General features: G+C 39.5%; 1 protein-coding gene across 1 annotated transcript; it reads left to right on the forward strand.

Annotated features, from left to right (window-relative positions):
* The first annotated feature begins 202 nt into the window (after positions 1–202).
* On the forward strand, positions 203–15,460 carry edem1.S (ER degradation enhancing alpha-mannosidase like protein 1 S homeolog). The gene is made up of 12 exons (XM_041561707.1): positions 203–817; positions 5,272–5,344; positions 7,055–7,158; positions 7,292–7,463; positions 7,581–7,764; positions 8,580–8,754; positions 12,602–12,722; positions 12,878–13,048; positions 13,906–13,979; positions 14,068–14,164; positions 14,451–14,645; positions 14,735–15,460. Exons 1-12 carry the CDS (start codon positions 459–461, stop codon positions 14,822–14,824), a joined length of 1,815 nt encoding a protein of 604 aa, XP_041417641.1. The 5' UTR covers positions 203–458; the 3' UTR covers positions 14,825–15,460.
* The last annotated feature ends 1,016 nt before the right edge of the window (positions 15,461–16,476 follow it).

The following is a 16,476-nucleotide window of genomic DNA, read 5'->3' on the forward strand; positions in this document are numbered from 1 at the left end:
GGCTAAATTGTATGGCTGTGACCGTGGGCCCTTTCCTGTATCTTCATGGGGCATAAGAAAGCAGTACATCCTGGGGACAGCTGATTTAGGGTATGGATTTAATGTCTGAATGATTCCAAATGCTTGAGGAGGAGTCAACCATATTTAAATGACATAAAATCTAATTTATTGACATAGGTACACAAGGAGCTATAGGCAATAACAACTGCCCATAACCAACTACACTTTCTGTCCCGCCAAAAACTTATAAGACAGAATTGTGTTTATATAGGCGGACACAGACTCCTTTTCCATTGACAGCAAATAGTAACCGGAAGTGTCACTATGGAGACGTAGTAGCGCACAGTGTCACGTGCTGAATTCCTATTGGCCTAAACGGTTCTAAGTGTCGCTGAGCACACCTATCACATAAAGTCTTTCCCATAGATTTGACAGGCTCGTGGAGTTGGCCTATCAGGATGCTTGGAGGAGTCCGACCCGGAAGTGGTGGCCCTGTGATGTGGTGGAGCACTGTGCTGCTGCTTCTCCGGCTCGGGTTGCACGCTCTGCTGGGTCTTGTCCTGCCTGGGGCGGCTACTGTGGTAGTACCGGGAGTCAATGCTGTGTGTAGAGCCTCGTATGGACCTTTTGTCCTGGGAGCCGGAGATGAGTACGGCCGCCGCTACAGCTCTTTCCCTGTTGGGCTGCGTAAGGAAATGCGTGAGAAGGCCCGTGGCATGTTCTCATTCGGCTATGACAATTACATGACGTATGCCTTCCCTGAGGATGAGCTCAACCCCATCCTGTGCCGGGGGCGTGGACCGGACCATGGAGACCCGTTAGTATAAATAAAGCTGCGTCTTTTTTGTTTTATTGCTGGCCTCAAAGGGAATCCTGGGATTTGTAGTTTACTGTCACTTAAACTACATGTATCTTGCAAGTCAGGTTTCAGTTACTTTCTACTGACGTTTACAGTTTCATTTTTCACCTTCTTGTGCCTTGCTGAAGCAGCTGGAAGGGTCGCCGACCCTGTAAACTGTTCTAAATTGATACATTAGTTGACACATTTGTTATCTTTGTCCCTGCTGAGCAGAATCCTTGAGTTTCATTAAAGGAGAAGGAAAGCTATGGAGGCATTTTATTGCCAATAGATTAGCTGCAATAGTGCAACCTAGAATGTTATATTTATTCTGTACAATGTTTTACCATACCTGATTAAAAAGCTCTTGAAGCTCTCTGTTCGTTTAGGATAGCAGCTGCCATATTAGCTTGGTGTGAAATCACTTCCGGCCTGAGTCTCTCCCGGCTTACTTAAAGCTCTGGGCTCAGATTACAGCAGAGAAGGGGGGGGGGAGAGGATCAAACTGAGCATGCTCACACCCGGGGCAAGGAGGTTTAAGCTGAAAACAGGAAGTCTGATACAGAAGCCCCCGTGTACACAATAGAAGGAAAGAAATGTGGTGTTTCTTTTGACAGAGGACTCAGAGCAGCATTACTTTGAGGGTTTACTGGTATATTTAGGTGGACCTTTCTGATAAGCCTTACTTAGTTTTAAACTTTTTTTCTCCTTTAAAGGCAGCTGTTAGAATTGATACAATAGTCGCTAATATTCCACAGATACTGCTGAGAAATGTATCATCTAATTGTATCAACTAAATGTAGCAAATTGGGACAGTTCAGAATCTACTCCTGTATCACTGAGCTGCCAGACTGACACAGCAGAGGCAGGAACATTAAACTTTGAACTTCAAATTTGGAAAAACATGAAAAAAAAAATGAAAGCTATTGAATAGTCTTTGTTTCTGGTGAACAAGCTGAAAATGGTGTTTGGAAGATGAGCAACCCCTTTTAATAGCTTATGATCGGATATGTCGGTAGATTCATTCGACAGTGATATATATATATCTCACCAAATTTTGTTAAGTGTCCGCACTCTGCTTTGGTAATCTTGGGGGTGCACGGTCAGTGCTTAGACATATACTTCAATTAGGAATAATTCATCCCCGGACCAGCCCTTCCCTTTGTAAAAATTGCTGATTTTTATTTAAATACACATATTAGTGTTCCAACGTTTTCTCCAGCAGGGACCGAAACCTTGGAACATCATTAAAAGCAGGCGAAGCAGCTGTCTGGAGAATGGATAGGTCAAAAGAGAAAAAGTATGGCCCATAGGTTGCACTTTTCCACGGTGTCAATCTGAGATCCCATCATGATATAAAACTTAACTTTTACTTCTAATAATTTAAAACAATAAACCAAAAAATAGATAGAAGAGAAATTAGAAGAGAAAAACTGTTCTGACTCAAGGTCATCAGCTTGTAAATGGTATATAGAAAGTTAGATTGTAGCTGGATTAATAATCACAGTTAATATAATCTCAACGAAAGCAATTTACGGTTGAGTCGTACGGTAAGGCGAGGTCAGTGGTATGTGTGCTCGAATTACAGCAACGCTGATTCTACCTGCATTAATCACTTGATATATTTAAGTCAGAACCGCGGATACCAGCAGCTTTCGGTATAGCACAAGCCACCCACTTCCTCCCGCACCAACCCTTCTCCTTTTATGCTCGTCCCCCAAGAGCAGTACGAGAGTTTTAGGTATCGGCAGAATTACATTCAGCTTCTTGCGGCGTACGCATACCACATACCTCTGACCACGCCTTACCGTAAATTGCTTTAGTTGAGATTATGTCAATTGTGATTATTAATCCAGCTACAATCTAACTTTCTATATACCGTTTACAAGCTGATAACCTTGAGTCAGAACAGCTTTTCTCTCCTAACTTCTCTTTTATTACTACTATTTTTTGGTTTATTATTTCAAATTATTAGAAGTAAAAGTTAAGTTTTATATCATGATGGAATCTCAGATTGACACAGTGGGAAGGTGCAACCTATGGGCCATACTTTTTCTCTTTTGACCTATCTATATACAATGTGACCCTGCACACCACTAACTTGTTCTTATATCTCAATCAATGGAAGGTGCTACCTATTACTATTCTGACACATATGTCTGGAGAATGGCAAACTGCCTAGTGCTTTTTAGGCTATAGGCACAGAAGAAAGCCTCCATTCATATTGTTTCTTATCCTTTTGCACCGCAAGCCTTTGGCCTTAGAATTATTATTATGCTAACCACAAATGGCTTTTTAGAACATTAAATATTTGTATGTGGCTTTTTCTGCTGTGGCAAATATTGCCCTGTGTCTGAAAGAGGCTGCTTTTATGTTATTGCTTAGGAAACCATTCTGCCCTTTTTCTAAATAATTTGTTTTCGGTGTTCCTGTTCTGTCCAGACCGATTCATTAGCTATTAGCCAGTGTATGCGGCAATTTCGGTGACCTGCATATATTGGGCAAATGTGAAAATTCCATAGGGCAAGGACCTCATCCACCGGTTGAGGTGGTTCACTCCCAACAGGTCTCCATTGGCCTCTGTTTTTAATCTGATTATTTAGTGGAGTAGCCAAATGATGATATCAATCGAAGTTGACCAGCATTTTGGTTTGCCAAATTAGATAAAGATCTGGTCATTTGATGATGTTCTAAAATTAGACTATTCCGGTGTGTGGCCAGCTTTACCCTGGGACAGTAGCAGCACCCTGGTGTCATTAGCAGGACTGCAGTTAACCAGAGACAAATGCTGATTAGATGCTGTGGGTTCTGCAGTGAAACTACACCTATGAATTCACCCCCCCCCCCTCCACAAGAGCCTATATAGTTAAAAGAAAAACCTGCATAATGGAATTTTAAGATTTAGCACCTGTTCATTTTCCTAGTCAGGAGATATTGCAATTTATTATTTTTTTTTCTGTGAAAAATGTTTCATAAAAATGTAAATATGTGTGTATTATGGTTCATGCTGTTGTAGTGGAACTCTTATTCTAGCAGGCCAATTTCTGAAAGCACACGTGCACCTGGGGTAGAGCCATCAACTCCCACAAGATTTCCATTTCATTCATCTCCTCCTGTGGCTTCCAATTAGCTTACCCAGCAGGATCAGGCATATGCAGTGGACTTGAAGTAGTTACTTTACACAAATATTTGTTTGTCCCTGCCAGCCTGAATGAGAGGTCCCACTCTATTCTATACATGTTTCCTTAGAATGAATAACTATGTATATAATTAGGGATGCACCAAGTCCCAGACTTGAAAGCTATGGAAAAATAAATGGGCACATTTTTTGTTCATGGTTGATGCAGTATTTGAATATGCAAATTAGGGTTTGGATTCAAATTATGGATTTGGTGCTTCCCAGTAACCATTAATTTGCAGCAGCTATCAGTTAGGAGAGAGTCACGTCCTTGGAACATGGGTTCTTGCAGGGTCGATGCTCCCGACAAAGGGTTCTTGTACCACTACTGATATTACTTTCAGTGACATCAGAACTGGTCAGAGAACATGCATTCTACATATATGTATTTTATTTTTTCTCATTCTTTATTTATAATTTTCCATATAAAGAGTGAGGGGGTGGGGTACAGAAAAAAGAAGGGGGGGCAGTGGTGTAGCTAGATATTACAGGGCCCCACAGCAAATTATTTTTCACGCCCCCAAAATGTCTAGAGGTTGACCTGTTCTACCAATATTTATTTAAATTTTATATGAATTATGGCCTCATTGGGCCCAATAGCTGCCTACTGCAGCCGCAGGGTCTGCTTCCTCTGTAGTTACGCCCCAGGGGATAGGGAAGGGTTAGGGGTTGCAACAACTTTCTTAATACATACAATACATACAAGTGATCTGCAAAGGTAATCAAGAAGGTTTTGACAACAAGTCGTAACTCTAAACAAATATGCATATGCAATTTTAAAACAGGGGTCTGGATACAGGCACCATACACTATATCTTATGCAAGTTGTGGCAAGATGTTGGCCTTCGTATCATACAGGTGTTTAACCTCTAAAAACAACTTTTAGCATTTTCAGAATTCTGTTACAATTGACGTTAGGGTTTTTTACATTTCACTTTTCAGTTCTTTAACTTTTTGTTTTGAAATTTAATCTGCTGTCTGGTTGCTAGCTTCAGTGTCCCTAACAATGAATCCTGCATCTTTGTTTCAGGGTAGATAGTAGAAAGGCTGAATTAAAAGAGAAGTCATAATAACAATGTATGAGGTCACTGACCCTAGCCATCACTCTAGGTTTTACTTTGGAGAGGCATAATAAAAAGGAATAATTTTAAAATATCATGATTAATTCTTTATTTTCTGCTTCCCCAACTGGGTCTCTGCTATACTGATTCCTCCCTTTGGGTATATGTTAACACTTTTGACTGTATTGTTTCAGTTCAAATCTAAACATCAATGATGTCCTTGGGAACTACTCCCTAACCCTGATTGATGCACTGGACACTTTAGCGGTGAGTTATCTACTGAGCCCTATCTTGTATAGGTTCTTTTAGACCTCTCTGTCTGCACACCAGGCAAGGCATTCATAAGGCACAAGGGCTGCTAGTAGGTAAATTACCAGGAGTGTTGCCATACCACTTCATTACTGTATTTGATATTCATGGAAAATTTTAATTGTATCTGCTTTATGTATGGTCTTTGCAGAGATTGTGTGTGTATAGTAGAAAAATGGATTATAACTTCTGGGAAGGGAGTGTGGCTGTGGGATAGCAGGTATAGTAGGGGGAGATGGTTCCTATAGTAACAGTGGGATAATAGTCTCTGGGAAGGGATTGTGACTGTGGGATAGCAGGTATAGTAGGGAGAGATTGTGCCTATAGTAACAGTGGGATAATAGTCTCTGGGAAAGGAGTATGGCTGTAGGATAGCAGGTATAGTAGGGAGAGATGGTGCCTATAGTAACAGTGGGATAATGTCTCTGGGAAGGGAGTGTGGCTGTAGGATAGCAGGTATAGTAGGGAGAGATGGTGCCTAGAGTATCAGTGGGATAATAGTCTCTGGGAAGGGAGTGTGACTGTAGGATAGCAGGTATAGTAGGGAGAGATGGTGCCTATAGTAACAGTGGGATAATAGTCTCTGGGAAGGGACTATGACTGTGGGATAGCAGGTATAGTAGGGAGAGATGGTGCCTATAGTAACAGTGGTATAATAGTCTCCGGGAAGGGAGTGTGACTGTGGGATAGCAGGTATAGTAGGGAGAGATGGGGCCTATAGTAACAGTGGGATAATAGTCTCTGGGAAGGGAGTGTGACTGTGGGATAGCAGGTATAGTAGGGAGAGATGGTGCCTATAGTAATAGTGGATAATAGTCTCTGGGAAGGGAGTGTGACTGTTGGATAGCAGGTATAGTAGGGAGAGATGGTGCCTATAGTAACAGTGGGATAATAGTCTCTGGGAAGGGAGTGTGACTGTGGGATAGCAGGTATAGTAGGGAGAGATGGTGTCTATAGTAACAGTGGGATAATAGTCTCTGGGAAGGGAGTGTGGCTGTGGGATAGCAGGTATAGTAGGGAGAGATGGTGCCTATAGTAACAGTGGGACAGTAGTCTCTGGGAAGGGAGTGTGACTGTAGGATAGCAGGTATAGTAGGGAGAGATGATGCTTTTAGTAGCAGTGGGATAATAGTCTCTGGGAATGGACTGTGGCTTCATTGCATCATTCTGCTTCTGGTAATTTTTGCAGGCTTTATTACTATGTGGTGCACCCCTAGTAGGTCAAGAGGTCTTGGCTTTAAAATTCTACTTTGAAAGCACTCAATTCTGGTTCTTTTGAATAGAAGGCAAATCACCCTATGTCACAGTGTAATGCCATTAAGCTACTGCATGATATAGTAGTCACCACTCACAGTTTGGATAGTGCCCCATACACCCCCAAAGATTAAAGCACCTTTTGATAAGGTCAGTAGCACAGACTACACTACAGCATGTAGTAAAATGAATGGTCCTTTTGGGGTTGGTGTTATAACTTCGAGTTATTGCTACTTAAATGGCTCAGTACATGTATTTGAATGTATTCAGTGTAGGGCATTAATTGTACGGTTTGTGGGCAAGTTGGTCAGTTATATATATTTAGATAATATAGATAATCTGTGTGAGGAGTAATGTGGAAATAAATGACAAACTCAACCTTCTTGAGCATTTCTAAAACAACTCTCTTTGCAGGTGATGGGCAATGCCACTGAGTTTCACAGAGCTGTTCGCTTGGTGATTGACACAGTTTCCTTTGACAAGAATTCAACGGTGCAAGTGTTTGAGGCTACTATTCGGTAAGGAACCTGAATAGTATTGCTTGAATGCAATACTAGATTGAGGAGTAATTGAGAGGGTCAGAAGGGTTGCATGGCCTTTGGGTTGAATGATTTTTCTGCCAAATAAATTTTCTGTGTTCTTTCTTATCAGGATTCTAGGCAGCTTACTGTCAGCCCACATAATCCTGACAGACACCAAGCAGCCCTTTGGCAACATGACACTAAGTGGTTATGATAATGAACTTCTTCATATGGCTCATGACCTTGCAGTTAGGCTTCTCCCTGCATTTGAGAACACCAAGACAGGGATGCCTTATCCTAGGGTAAGTGAGCAGCTCAGTCCATACTCATTCTCTTACAATATTTTTTTTTTTTAGTTTCTGCATATGCCTGTGAATGTCTTTATAGACAATTATTGCAGCTTTGTTCCAATTTTCCAGGTTAATCTGAAGAAGGGAGTCCCTCCAGATAGCAGAAATGAGACCTGCCCTGCCGGAGCTGGCTCGCTGCTTGTGGAGTTTGGAATTCTAAGTCGGCTTTTGGGGGATTCCACTTTTGAGTTGGTTGCTCGCCGTGCTGTCAGAGCCCTTTGGAGTCTACGAAGCAACAACACTGGCCTCCTTGGTGAGACCGAGCACATGATATAGACCATACCTCCCAACATTTTGGAAATAAAAAGAGGGACAAAAAATATGCCACACCCCATTTACCATGTTCATTTTACAAAATTTGGCAGGTTATGAAAGTTTGAAAATATTTCTGTGTTTTTTTTCAGTTATTACAGTTTTGCTAATGAAGGTGAATTGCCCTTTAAGCTGTGAGTCTAACTTCTCCCAAGGGAATTGTTAGAAACGTTTCTTATGCAGCTGTGGCTGTTTTGGGCTCTCTGCCAAAAGCCAATTAAGTTAGAAACTTTGTTTCTTTTTCTGGCTGTTCAGTGCAGAAAAAACGGGACTTTCCAGTACAAATGAGGGACTGCAGGTTGAGCTGTCAAAAGAGGGACTGTCCCTCTAAAAACGGGACAGTTGGGAGGTATGTATAGATTAGAGATGATAAAATTCACTATTTCAAGATTTGGCTAAATACAGAACCTCCCACAAAGGATTCTGCTGAATCCTGAACCAAATATAAAGTGCCTAGAAAAAAAAATCCGGTGCATGAAGCATGGGGGAAGAAAAAAATCTTCAAAATTTCCATTCTGCATTCAGGAATGTAGGGCATGCACAGAATATTGCCTAAGCTCACAGACTACACCATATGCTTTTTATTTGCAGCCTTCATGCTTTGCAGGAGCATATACAGTATATGACACAAATATAATTTATATATTCAAATTGTATACAATTATAAATGCAGCTACAGAGCTTTAGAAAGACCGATTTTAGAAATCAATGTCAAGTTGAATAACACTTTTAATTCCTCGTTTTGCCTTCCTCTAGGAAATGTGGTGAACATACAGACTGGACAGTGGGTTGGAAAACTAAGCGGCCTGGGAGCTGGGTTGGACTCCTTTTTTGAATATTTGCTCAAGTCCTACATCCTGTTTGGAGAGGATGAGGATTTGGAAATGTTTAATGAGGCTTACAAAAGTATCCAGAATCACCTTCGCAGGGGGTAAGAGAAGATGAGGCTTCGGGTGACAGTTAGAAATATAGTGGTGGGAAATTTCCTTTTGCTGAATTGAAACTGGTTTGTAAAAATAACCTTATAGGGAAGTGATTAACAGAGTAAAATACCGTAACACGTTATTATGTAATGTTTATTGAATCAACAATATATGGAAAGTATATTTTATTTAAATATCCTGATACTTTTCCTTTGTAGACACTCAACCCATTATTAATATATTTAAGACAGAGACATTTTGTGCATTCAGCTACTGAAAAATGCCTTACCCTTTAAACAAAACAGGGATTGTTTGTCCATATATTGCAATATATTTAAGCTGGCCAACTACGTCAAAGTCATCCCATATCTGGCCAGTCCTACGCTCAATTTTCATCTGATTCATTAAGAATTCAATTGCTTCATTATACATTTTACAAAGGGACGACTACGTTTTATCTGCAACTTACTTACTGCTTTCAAAGTAAAACTCCCAAACTTGGCTGCCCTTTTATTAGACACCAGTGGGATCACCTGACTATGGTTGGAGAGGGTGGGAGCTACAACATGGAGCTGGTCACTGCTCCTGTATAACTATAACAAACAAGGGAAAGTTGTGCTCACCACTAGTTTTTAAAACAATTAGGCGGGGGTGCAATGAGGCTGTGACCACAAAATACATATAGACAATTACAAGAGTCCCCAGCACTCAACCCATTATCAATATATTTAAGACAGAGGGAGTTTTACTTTGAAAGCAGCTGGTAAGTTGCAGGTAAAACATAATCGTCCCTTTGTAAAATGTATAATGAAGCAATAGAATTCTTAATGAATCAGATGAAAATTAAGCGTAGGACTGGCCAGATATGGGATGACTTTGACGTAGTTGGCCAGCTTAAATATATTGCAATATATGGACAAACAATCCCTAATGGTTTTAAAAACTAGTGGTGAGCACAACTTTCCCTTGTTTGTTATACTTTTCCTTTGTAGGACTTGATTTGGTTTAAGGGTGTTATTTATCCAAATCCGAAATATCTCATTATTTTCTGAAATTTACTCTGACCAAATCCGCACTGGTTATTTCCCCTTATTTATCAATACATTCTCCTGAAAATTACTCGTGCAGGAAAAAATTGTGAAAAATTCTAATCGTATGAATTTTTCAGATTTTTCCCCCCGAAAACTTTGGATTTTTGCCCGAAAAAAACCCCCCAAAATTATTGCGCGAAACCCAGCACAGATTAGGATATCTTTGGGACTTCTCCCATTGATTTAAATACAACCTAGGCAGGTCTGAGATGTCGGATTTTCAGACTTTTTGCACCCTCGGGGTATAATATATACTGAAAAATGTATTTTATTTTCACTAAAAATTCTACTTGAACTAGAATTTTGTCACTATCCTTTTAAATATCACCATTTATGAGGAATATGCCCCTGTGACTTTAATTAACTCTTTGCTCCTATGTCTGATGCCTCAGAGGTTTATGTCAGGCTTGGCCAGTCAGGCAAAAGTTCAGATTGGCTGAGGACAAATGTAAACAATACCCCTACCTATCAGGAGTTTGGCCAACCCTCAAAATGAAGCATTGCCTGCAGGGACATCAGGGAAAGCTCCATAACAGCTGTCTGTGGGGAGGCAGAAGAAGGTTTACTTTTTAATTTTAATTCCACAACAAAGGCATTTTGAATGAGAAGACCCTCTATTGGAAATAAAACTTCTTTTTACTCCTAAAATTTCCATTTTCATGGAATAACCTACAGGCTAAAGCCTGCACCAAACAACCCCTATAATGGCAAAACCATTCTGCCCTAGGCACTCTTTAAAGGAGAACTAAAGCTTAACTAAAGAAGTAGCTAGAAATGTTGGACATTATATTTTGGGCTTCTGTATCAGCCCAAGGCAACCACAGCCCTTTAGCAGTAAAGATCTGTCTCCAAAGATGCCCCAGTAGCTCCCCATCTTCTTTTCTGCTGATTCACTGCACATGCTCTGTGCTGCTGTCACTTACTGAGCGTAGCGACCCACTCACAATAAACAATACACATATTTATCAAAGTCCGAATAAATCTTAATATTTTCTGCTACAAACTCCGGTCAAATCCGCTCTGGTTTTTTCCAGACAATTTGATTTGCGGTAAAAAATCAGATTTTTCAAAATTTTTCGGATTTTTTAATCCGATTTTCAAGATTTTTTTCTGAATTTTCACCCGAAAACTTCGGGTATTGTACGAAACCCAGCACACATCAAAAAACCATTGGGACTTCTCCCATTGACTTAAATGCAACCTCGACAGGTCTGAGATGCCGGATTTTCAGATTCGGACTTCTCCATCCTAGGGGTTTAATAAATTCTGAAAAATTTGTGATTTTTTTTTTAAGTCTGATTTTATAAAAAAAAATCACGAATTCTTTGTGATTTTTTCATCTGGAGTTTAGTAAATAACCCCCATAGAATAGAAATGTCACAATATAAGGCTGATTAGTAATTAGAATAGATAATTACTACCTGCAGCACAGAAACCAGTGCAATTAGCATCAGAATTTAATAATCAGCCCTGTAGCATCAGCTTATATTACAGACAAACCTAATTTTATGCTGGATAATTAGTGACGAGCCCTAAGCTTAGCTTCTCAACAGCTGCTCAGAGCCCACTGAGCATGTGAGGGTCACAGACACTTTCCAAGATGGTGACCCCCTGTGACAAGTTTGAAGTCCTGGATCATTGCTGCTATTGAGAAGCTGAAACTTTAGGCTGGTGCAATAAGTTCAGTATATAAAACATGGCATTTTTAACCAATTAATTTTTAGGGTTTAGTGGATGAGGTTCCCCAGGGCCCCTCTTGAGCATTGAGCACCACTGGGGCAAACTGTCACAGTTAAGTGTGTCTCTGGAAAGAAAATCATTATTTAGTAAATCAAAACATGGGGAAATGGCCTTTATTTTGCATAAGAAATAGCTGAAATATTTATTGCATGTCAAAAAAACAAGGAAATGGACAACTTTCCATAAGCACAGAGCTCGGCAGGGCTGTATTATTTAAATCTGTGGGTACTTCATTATACCTTCTCCAGCTGCAGAAAAAAACATTCACACATTCTAATTTCAAAGGCTTCATTAACCCTATAAGAGGATGGGAAAAGTGACTGTCTCTAGTGACAAATATTTTTTCTGCTATAGAAGTAATCCGAGTAGTAATCAGTCAATTTATTGTTAAGTGTGGAGGGTAGGGTTTAATATAAGGCACTTAAAAATCTATTTATATTGAGGAACGAGTACCTGTCTTCTCTGTATGTACATTTTCACATTTAAAGGGCATGTAAAGTCTAAAATACAATAAGGCTGTATTTTGTATACTAAATATAAACATGAACTTACTGCACCACAAGCCTAATCAAACAAATGATTTATGCTTTCAAAGTTGGCACAGGGGGTCACCATCTTGTAACTTTGTTAAACATCTTTGCAAGACTAAGACTGTGCACATGCTCAGTGTGGTCTGGGCTGCTTAGGGATCATCATAAACAAAGCTGCTTGAGTTCTGCATGGCTGGGAAGTAAGGCGGGAGCTCTCCCTGCTGTTCATAAGTATGATTGTTTCCCTGCTCAGCAGTTAGGGACCGTCTGACAATTCCTATTCACAGCAGTAAATGAAGGGAGAATTTCACTGCATACAGTCAGGTTTCTTATAAAACGGTACACATTTTTTAATTAAAGTATATTGGAGATAGGTTTCTTTTTCATTAAAGAAAGTTAAAATGGGATTTTACTTTTTTGCCTTTACATGCCCTTTAAAACCTATGACGCTTGCAGTATATTTAGCTGTACTTCTTTTTCTTTCTACCCTCCAGGCGTGAAGCATGTAATGAAGGAGAAGGGGACCCGCCATTGTATGTGAATGTTAACATGCTTAATGGGCAGCTCATGAACACTTGGATTGACTCACTTCAGGCTTTCTTCCCAGGACTACAGGTAAGATGTAGCTCTTGCAGAGAGTTCAGACATGAAGTTGCCTTATGTGCTTGCACTCGCTCCAGGTCAGTCTCTAGATGCCATTTGAATTATCACGGCATTGCTGTTTTGATAAATTTGACGAATGTGTTCAGTAAAACAAAACTCTATTGCAGGTTCTAAAGGGTGATATTGAGGATGCAATTTGCCTGCATGCATTTTATTATGCCATTTGGAAACGATATGGAGCTTTACCGGAAAGATATAACTGGCAACTGCAGGCCCCTGATGTCTCCTTTTACCCTCTCAGGCCAGAGCTGGTAGAGTCCACATATCTTTTATATCAGGTACAGGCTGCTCCCTTATTCTTCGCTAGAACAATTACAGTTTTATATATGTTCTTACCTCAGCTTCTTTCTTTCATTCTTTCTTTCTTTCTTTCTTTTTTTCGTTCTTTCTTTATTTTTCTCTTTCTTTCGTTCTTTCTTTCTTTTGTTTTTATTTATTTTTCTCTTTCTTTCGTTCTTTATTTATTTTACTCTTTCTTTCTTTCGTTCGTTCTTTCTTTTATTCTTTCTTTTTTTTCTCTCTTTTTTACTCTTTCTTTCTTTTGTTCTTTCTTTATTTTTCTCTTTCTTTCTTTTGTTCTTTATTTATTTTTCTCTTTCGTTCGTTCTTTCGTTCTTTCTTTCTTTTTTTCTTTCGTTCGTTCTTTTTCTATTTTTCTTTCTTTTTTTCTCTTTCTTCTTTTCTCTTTTCTCTTTCTTTCTTTCGTTCTTTCTTTATTTTTCTCTTTCTTTCTTTTGTTCTTTCTTTATTTTTCTTTCTTTCTTTCCTTTCTTTCTTTCTTTCTTTCTTTTTCTTTCTTTTCTTTCTTTCTTTCTTTCTTTCTTTCTTTCTTTTCTTTTCTTTCCTTTCTTTCTTTCTTTCTTTCTTTCTTTCTTTCTTTCTTTCTTTCTTTCTTTCTTTCTTTCTTTCTTTCTTTCTTTCTTTCTTTCTTTCTTTCTTTCTTTCTTCCTTTCCTTTCCTTTCCTTTCCTTTCCTTCCTTTCCTTTCCTTTCCTTTCCTTTCCTTTCCTTTCCTTTCCTTTCCTTTCCTTTCCTTTCCTTTCCTTTCCTTTCCTTTCCTTTTCTTTTCTTTTCTTTTCCTTCCTTCCTATAACCCACTCTACCCAAGCAGATTTTATTCTTATTTTCCTGTCTAGGCCACTAAGAACCCCTTTTATCTGCATGTGGGAATGGATATTCTGTTAAGCCTGGAGAAGCATGCTAAGGCAAAGTGAGTGCCCCTCCAATTTCCCTTCTTCCTCCCCTCTACTCTCTTGGGTAAATAGTTTTCAGTTCTTTCATCTATCACCTCCATGCAGGTGTGGATATGCAACTTTACACCATGTTGTGGACAAGTCCCAAGAGGATCGGATGGAGAGCTTCTTCCTGAGTGAAACCTGCAAATACCTTTACCTGGTAAATTAGGAATGAATAAGTAGAGTAATAGGAGTACTGTAATGTCAAATTGTCGCACCTGTAGTTTTGCTAGAATTGCAATTGATCATCTCAGAATATCTGCGTCAATAGGACCAGCGTTATTTTACTGTCTTGTGTCTAAGCTATAAATGTATCTTGTTGACCAAAGACTCATTCCTTGCACTTAAACTGAGGATCGAGTTTGGAGCTAAAATTCTTCTCCTGTACATTTTGGATTCTATCATTCTTGTATTTGAAATTCCATATGTTCTTCCTTTCTCACAAGCTCTTTGATGAGGATAACCCACTGCATCATGTTGGTAATAAATACCTTTTCACCACTGAGGGCCATCTGATCCCACTTGACTCGCGTTTGAGGGACACATCATGGCAGGACATCTTTCATCGTAAAAGCAAAGTGCAGCAAACTCAGGAGAAACTGTCGCAGACAAAGCTCCAAACTGGTAACTCCAGCTCAAATGTGAGTTTTAGCCTACAGATACTATTATCCTTATGTGTTTTCCAGGTTATTTGGAACTTTCAAACTCACGTTATGTTTTTATTATTCAGTGTTATAGGGTTCCAGAAGAGCGCAGGTTTGCGCTACCATTGAAAAGTGTCTACATGCGTCAGATTGACCAAATGGTTGGGCTTTTGTAACTTATTTTGAAACCTGCTTGTGGATCAAGGAATCCAGCTATTCTGGAACAAGGCATCTGTTTTTTCCATAAAACTGGAATATCTGCTGGAGATTCTGCAGATTGTCTGAATTCAAGGCAAAAGTGGTGAGTGGGCAGAAGAACCTGCTCCTTGTCTATTATGCGATATTGCACAAAACGTTTTGGGATACTCCTAGCAAACCCTCAGGGATTTTGAAAGAATATACACCCCAGTATGTGTCTTCCAAAGCTGCTCTTGTTTTTCAATACCTTCCCCACGTCAGGACAAATACAAAGGCAGATTTCTCATTGGCTGCTGATGAAGAAATGTTCGCTATCCCCTAGCGAATCACAGCTCTCTGGAGGAATGACTTAACCAAGTGCATTTTGTTGCTGCTTTGGGACTAGGGACAGTTCCCGTAGTCAAGTTACATTTTGCCAAAATAGTGTCTTAAGCCAATTTTATTGTCCAAATTGTGGACTTGAAACTACGCTTGGACAGCCCTTTCTCCTCTCTGCAACTTCCTTTTATTGGATCAGTGCCTTAAATAGATTTTTTCTTTCTTTTTCCAGCAAAGGTCGGTGACACTTGCTCCTTAACAACTCAGCACCTTGCAAATAAATAAGTTACTCTTTTTATCTGTCTCCTAATCAGGGCTTATTTTTAATCTTTTTTTTTTTTTTAAAGATGTGGAATTCCATATTTTTGAAGTCTAAGGAACAAACCGAACCAACAAGTTCTTATGTGTGCTAATGTTTGCTGGTCACTGACCCTGTTGTGTTAAATTGCACACACCCTGCAGACTTTTGTGGTAGGGGGAGAGTTAAAACTGTGGCACGCGCCTGTGAAAAGCCTTGCCCTGCATCATGATCAGTGCTATGCCAGGTGTAATCATTGCTAAAAAAACATTCAGGGATTATTTTATAAAACTGTAATATTTAAAAAATTTGATTTTTTTTTAAAAATGTAAATGGTTAAAGTAAAGTATTAATAAAAATCTGCAATTTCAACATTTGTCTTCAATTCTATAAGAGCAAATACCAAAGCAGCACTTATGATTCTATGGATAGCATAGCAAGGCTATATCTGTTTGCCATCCATTTTTGTTGAACATGGTCTTTAACTGTGGGGCTCCTGTTATCCAAGTATCATAAGTTCAAATCTTGGCTGCATCACCCTCTAGGTGTTAAATCTTTTATTAAAAGCATCTTTATCAAAGGTACTACATAGATGTGTAGTGGCAGAAGTGCATGATCTACCACCAAATAAGGGAAACCAAACCGCAATAAAACATTCCCGATCTCCCTTTTACCCCATTGGTGATGAGGGTGGCCCACTGGGGAGATGAGGGGATGAATGCTTATTAACTCTGTTATTCATACATTTTCATATTATATATTCATGGGGTCCCCATGAAAAGTGATAGTGACACATTCCGCATGTATCAGAAATGTGTCACTATCATTTCAGTAAACTCTTTTGTGAGAAACCTACTGCTGCACGTTGCCCCCCTGTTACTGATCCTTTGGAAGCTCCATTTCCCAATACCTCAACAGTTGACATGAGGCTTGTGGAGGTGGGCCGAAGTTCCAATAGGCCCCAGCCTATCAGGAGTTGAGCCCTCCTTTAAAGTGAAGCAATAACTTAGACTC

This window comes from Xenopus laevis, chromosome 4S (genome assembly GCF_017654675.1).
Source record: "Xenopus laevis strain J_2021 chromosome 4S, Xenopus_laevis_v10.1, whole genome shotgun sequence".
In the NCBI taxonomy this organism is placed as follows: domain Eukaryota; kingdom Metazoa; phylum Chordata; class Amphibia; order Anura; family Pipidae; genus Xenopus; species Xenopus laevis.

Excerpts from the sequence above, each read along its gene's own strand:
- edem1.S (XM_041561707.1), top strand. The coding sequence starts at position 459 with ATGCTTGGAGGAGTCCGACCCGGAAGTGGTGGCCCTGTGATGTGGTGG. Across the intron at positions 14,165-14,450 it reads CCTGCAAATACCTTTACCTG|CTCTTTGATGAGGATAACCC; the intron begins GTAAATTAGGAA and ends CTTTCTCACAAG. Across the intron at positions 14,646-14,734 it reads CTGGTAACTCCAGCTCAAAT|TGTTATAGGGTTCCAGAAGA; the intron begins GTGAGTTTTAGC and ends TTTATTATTCAG.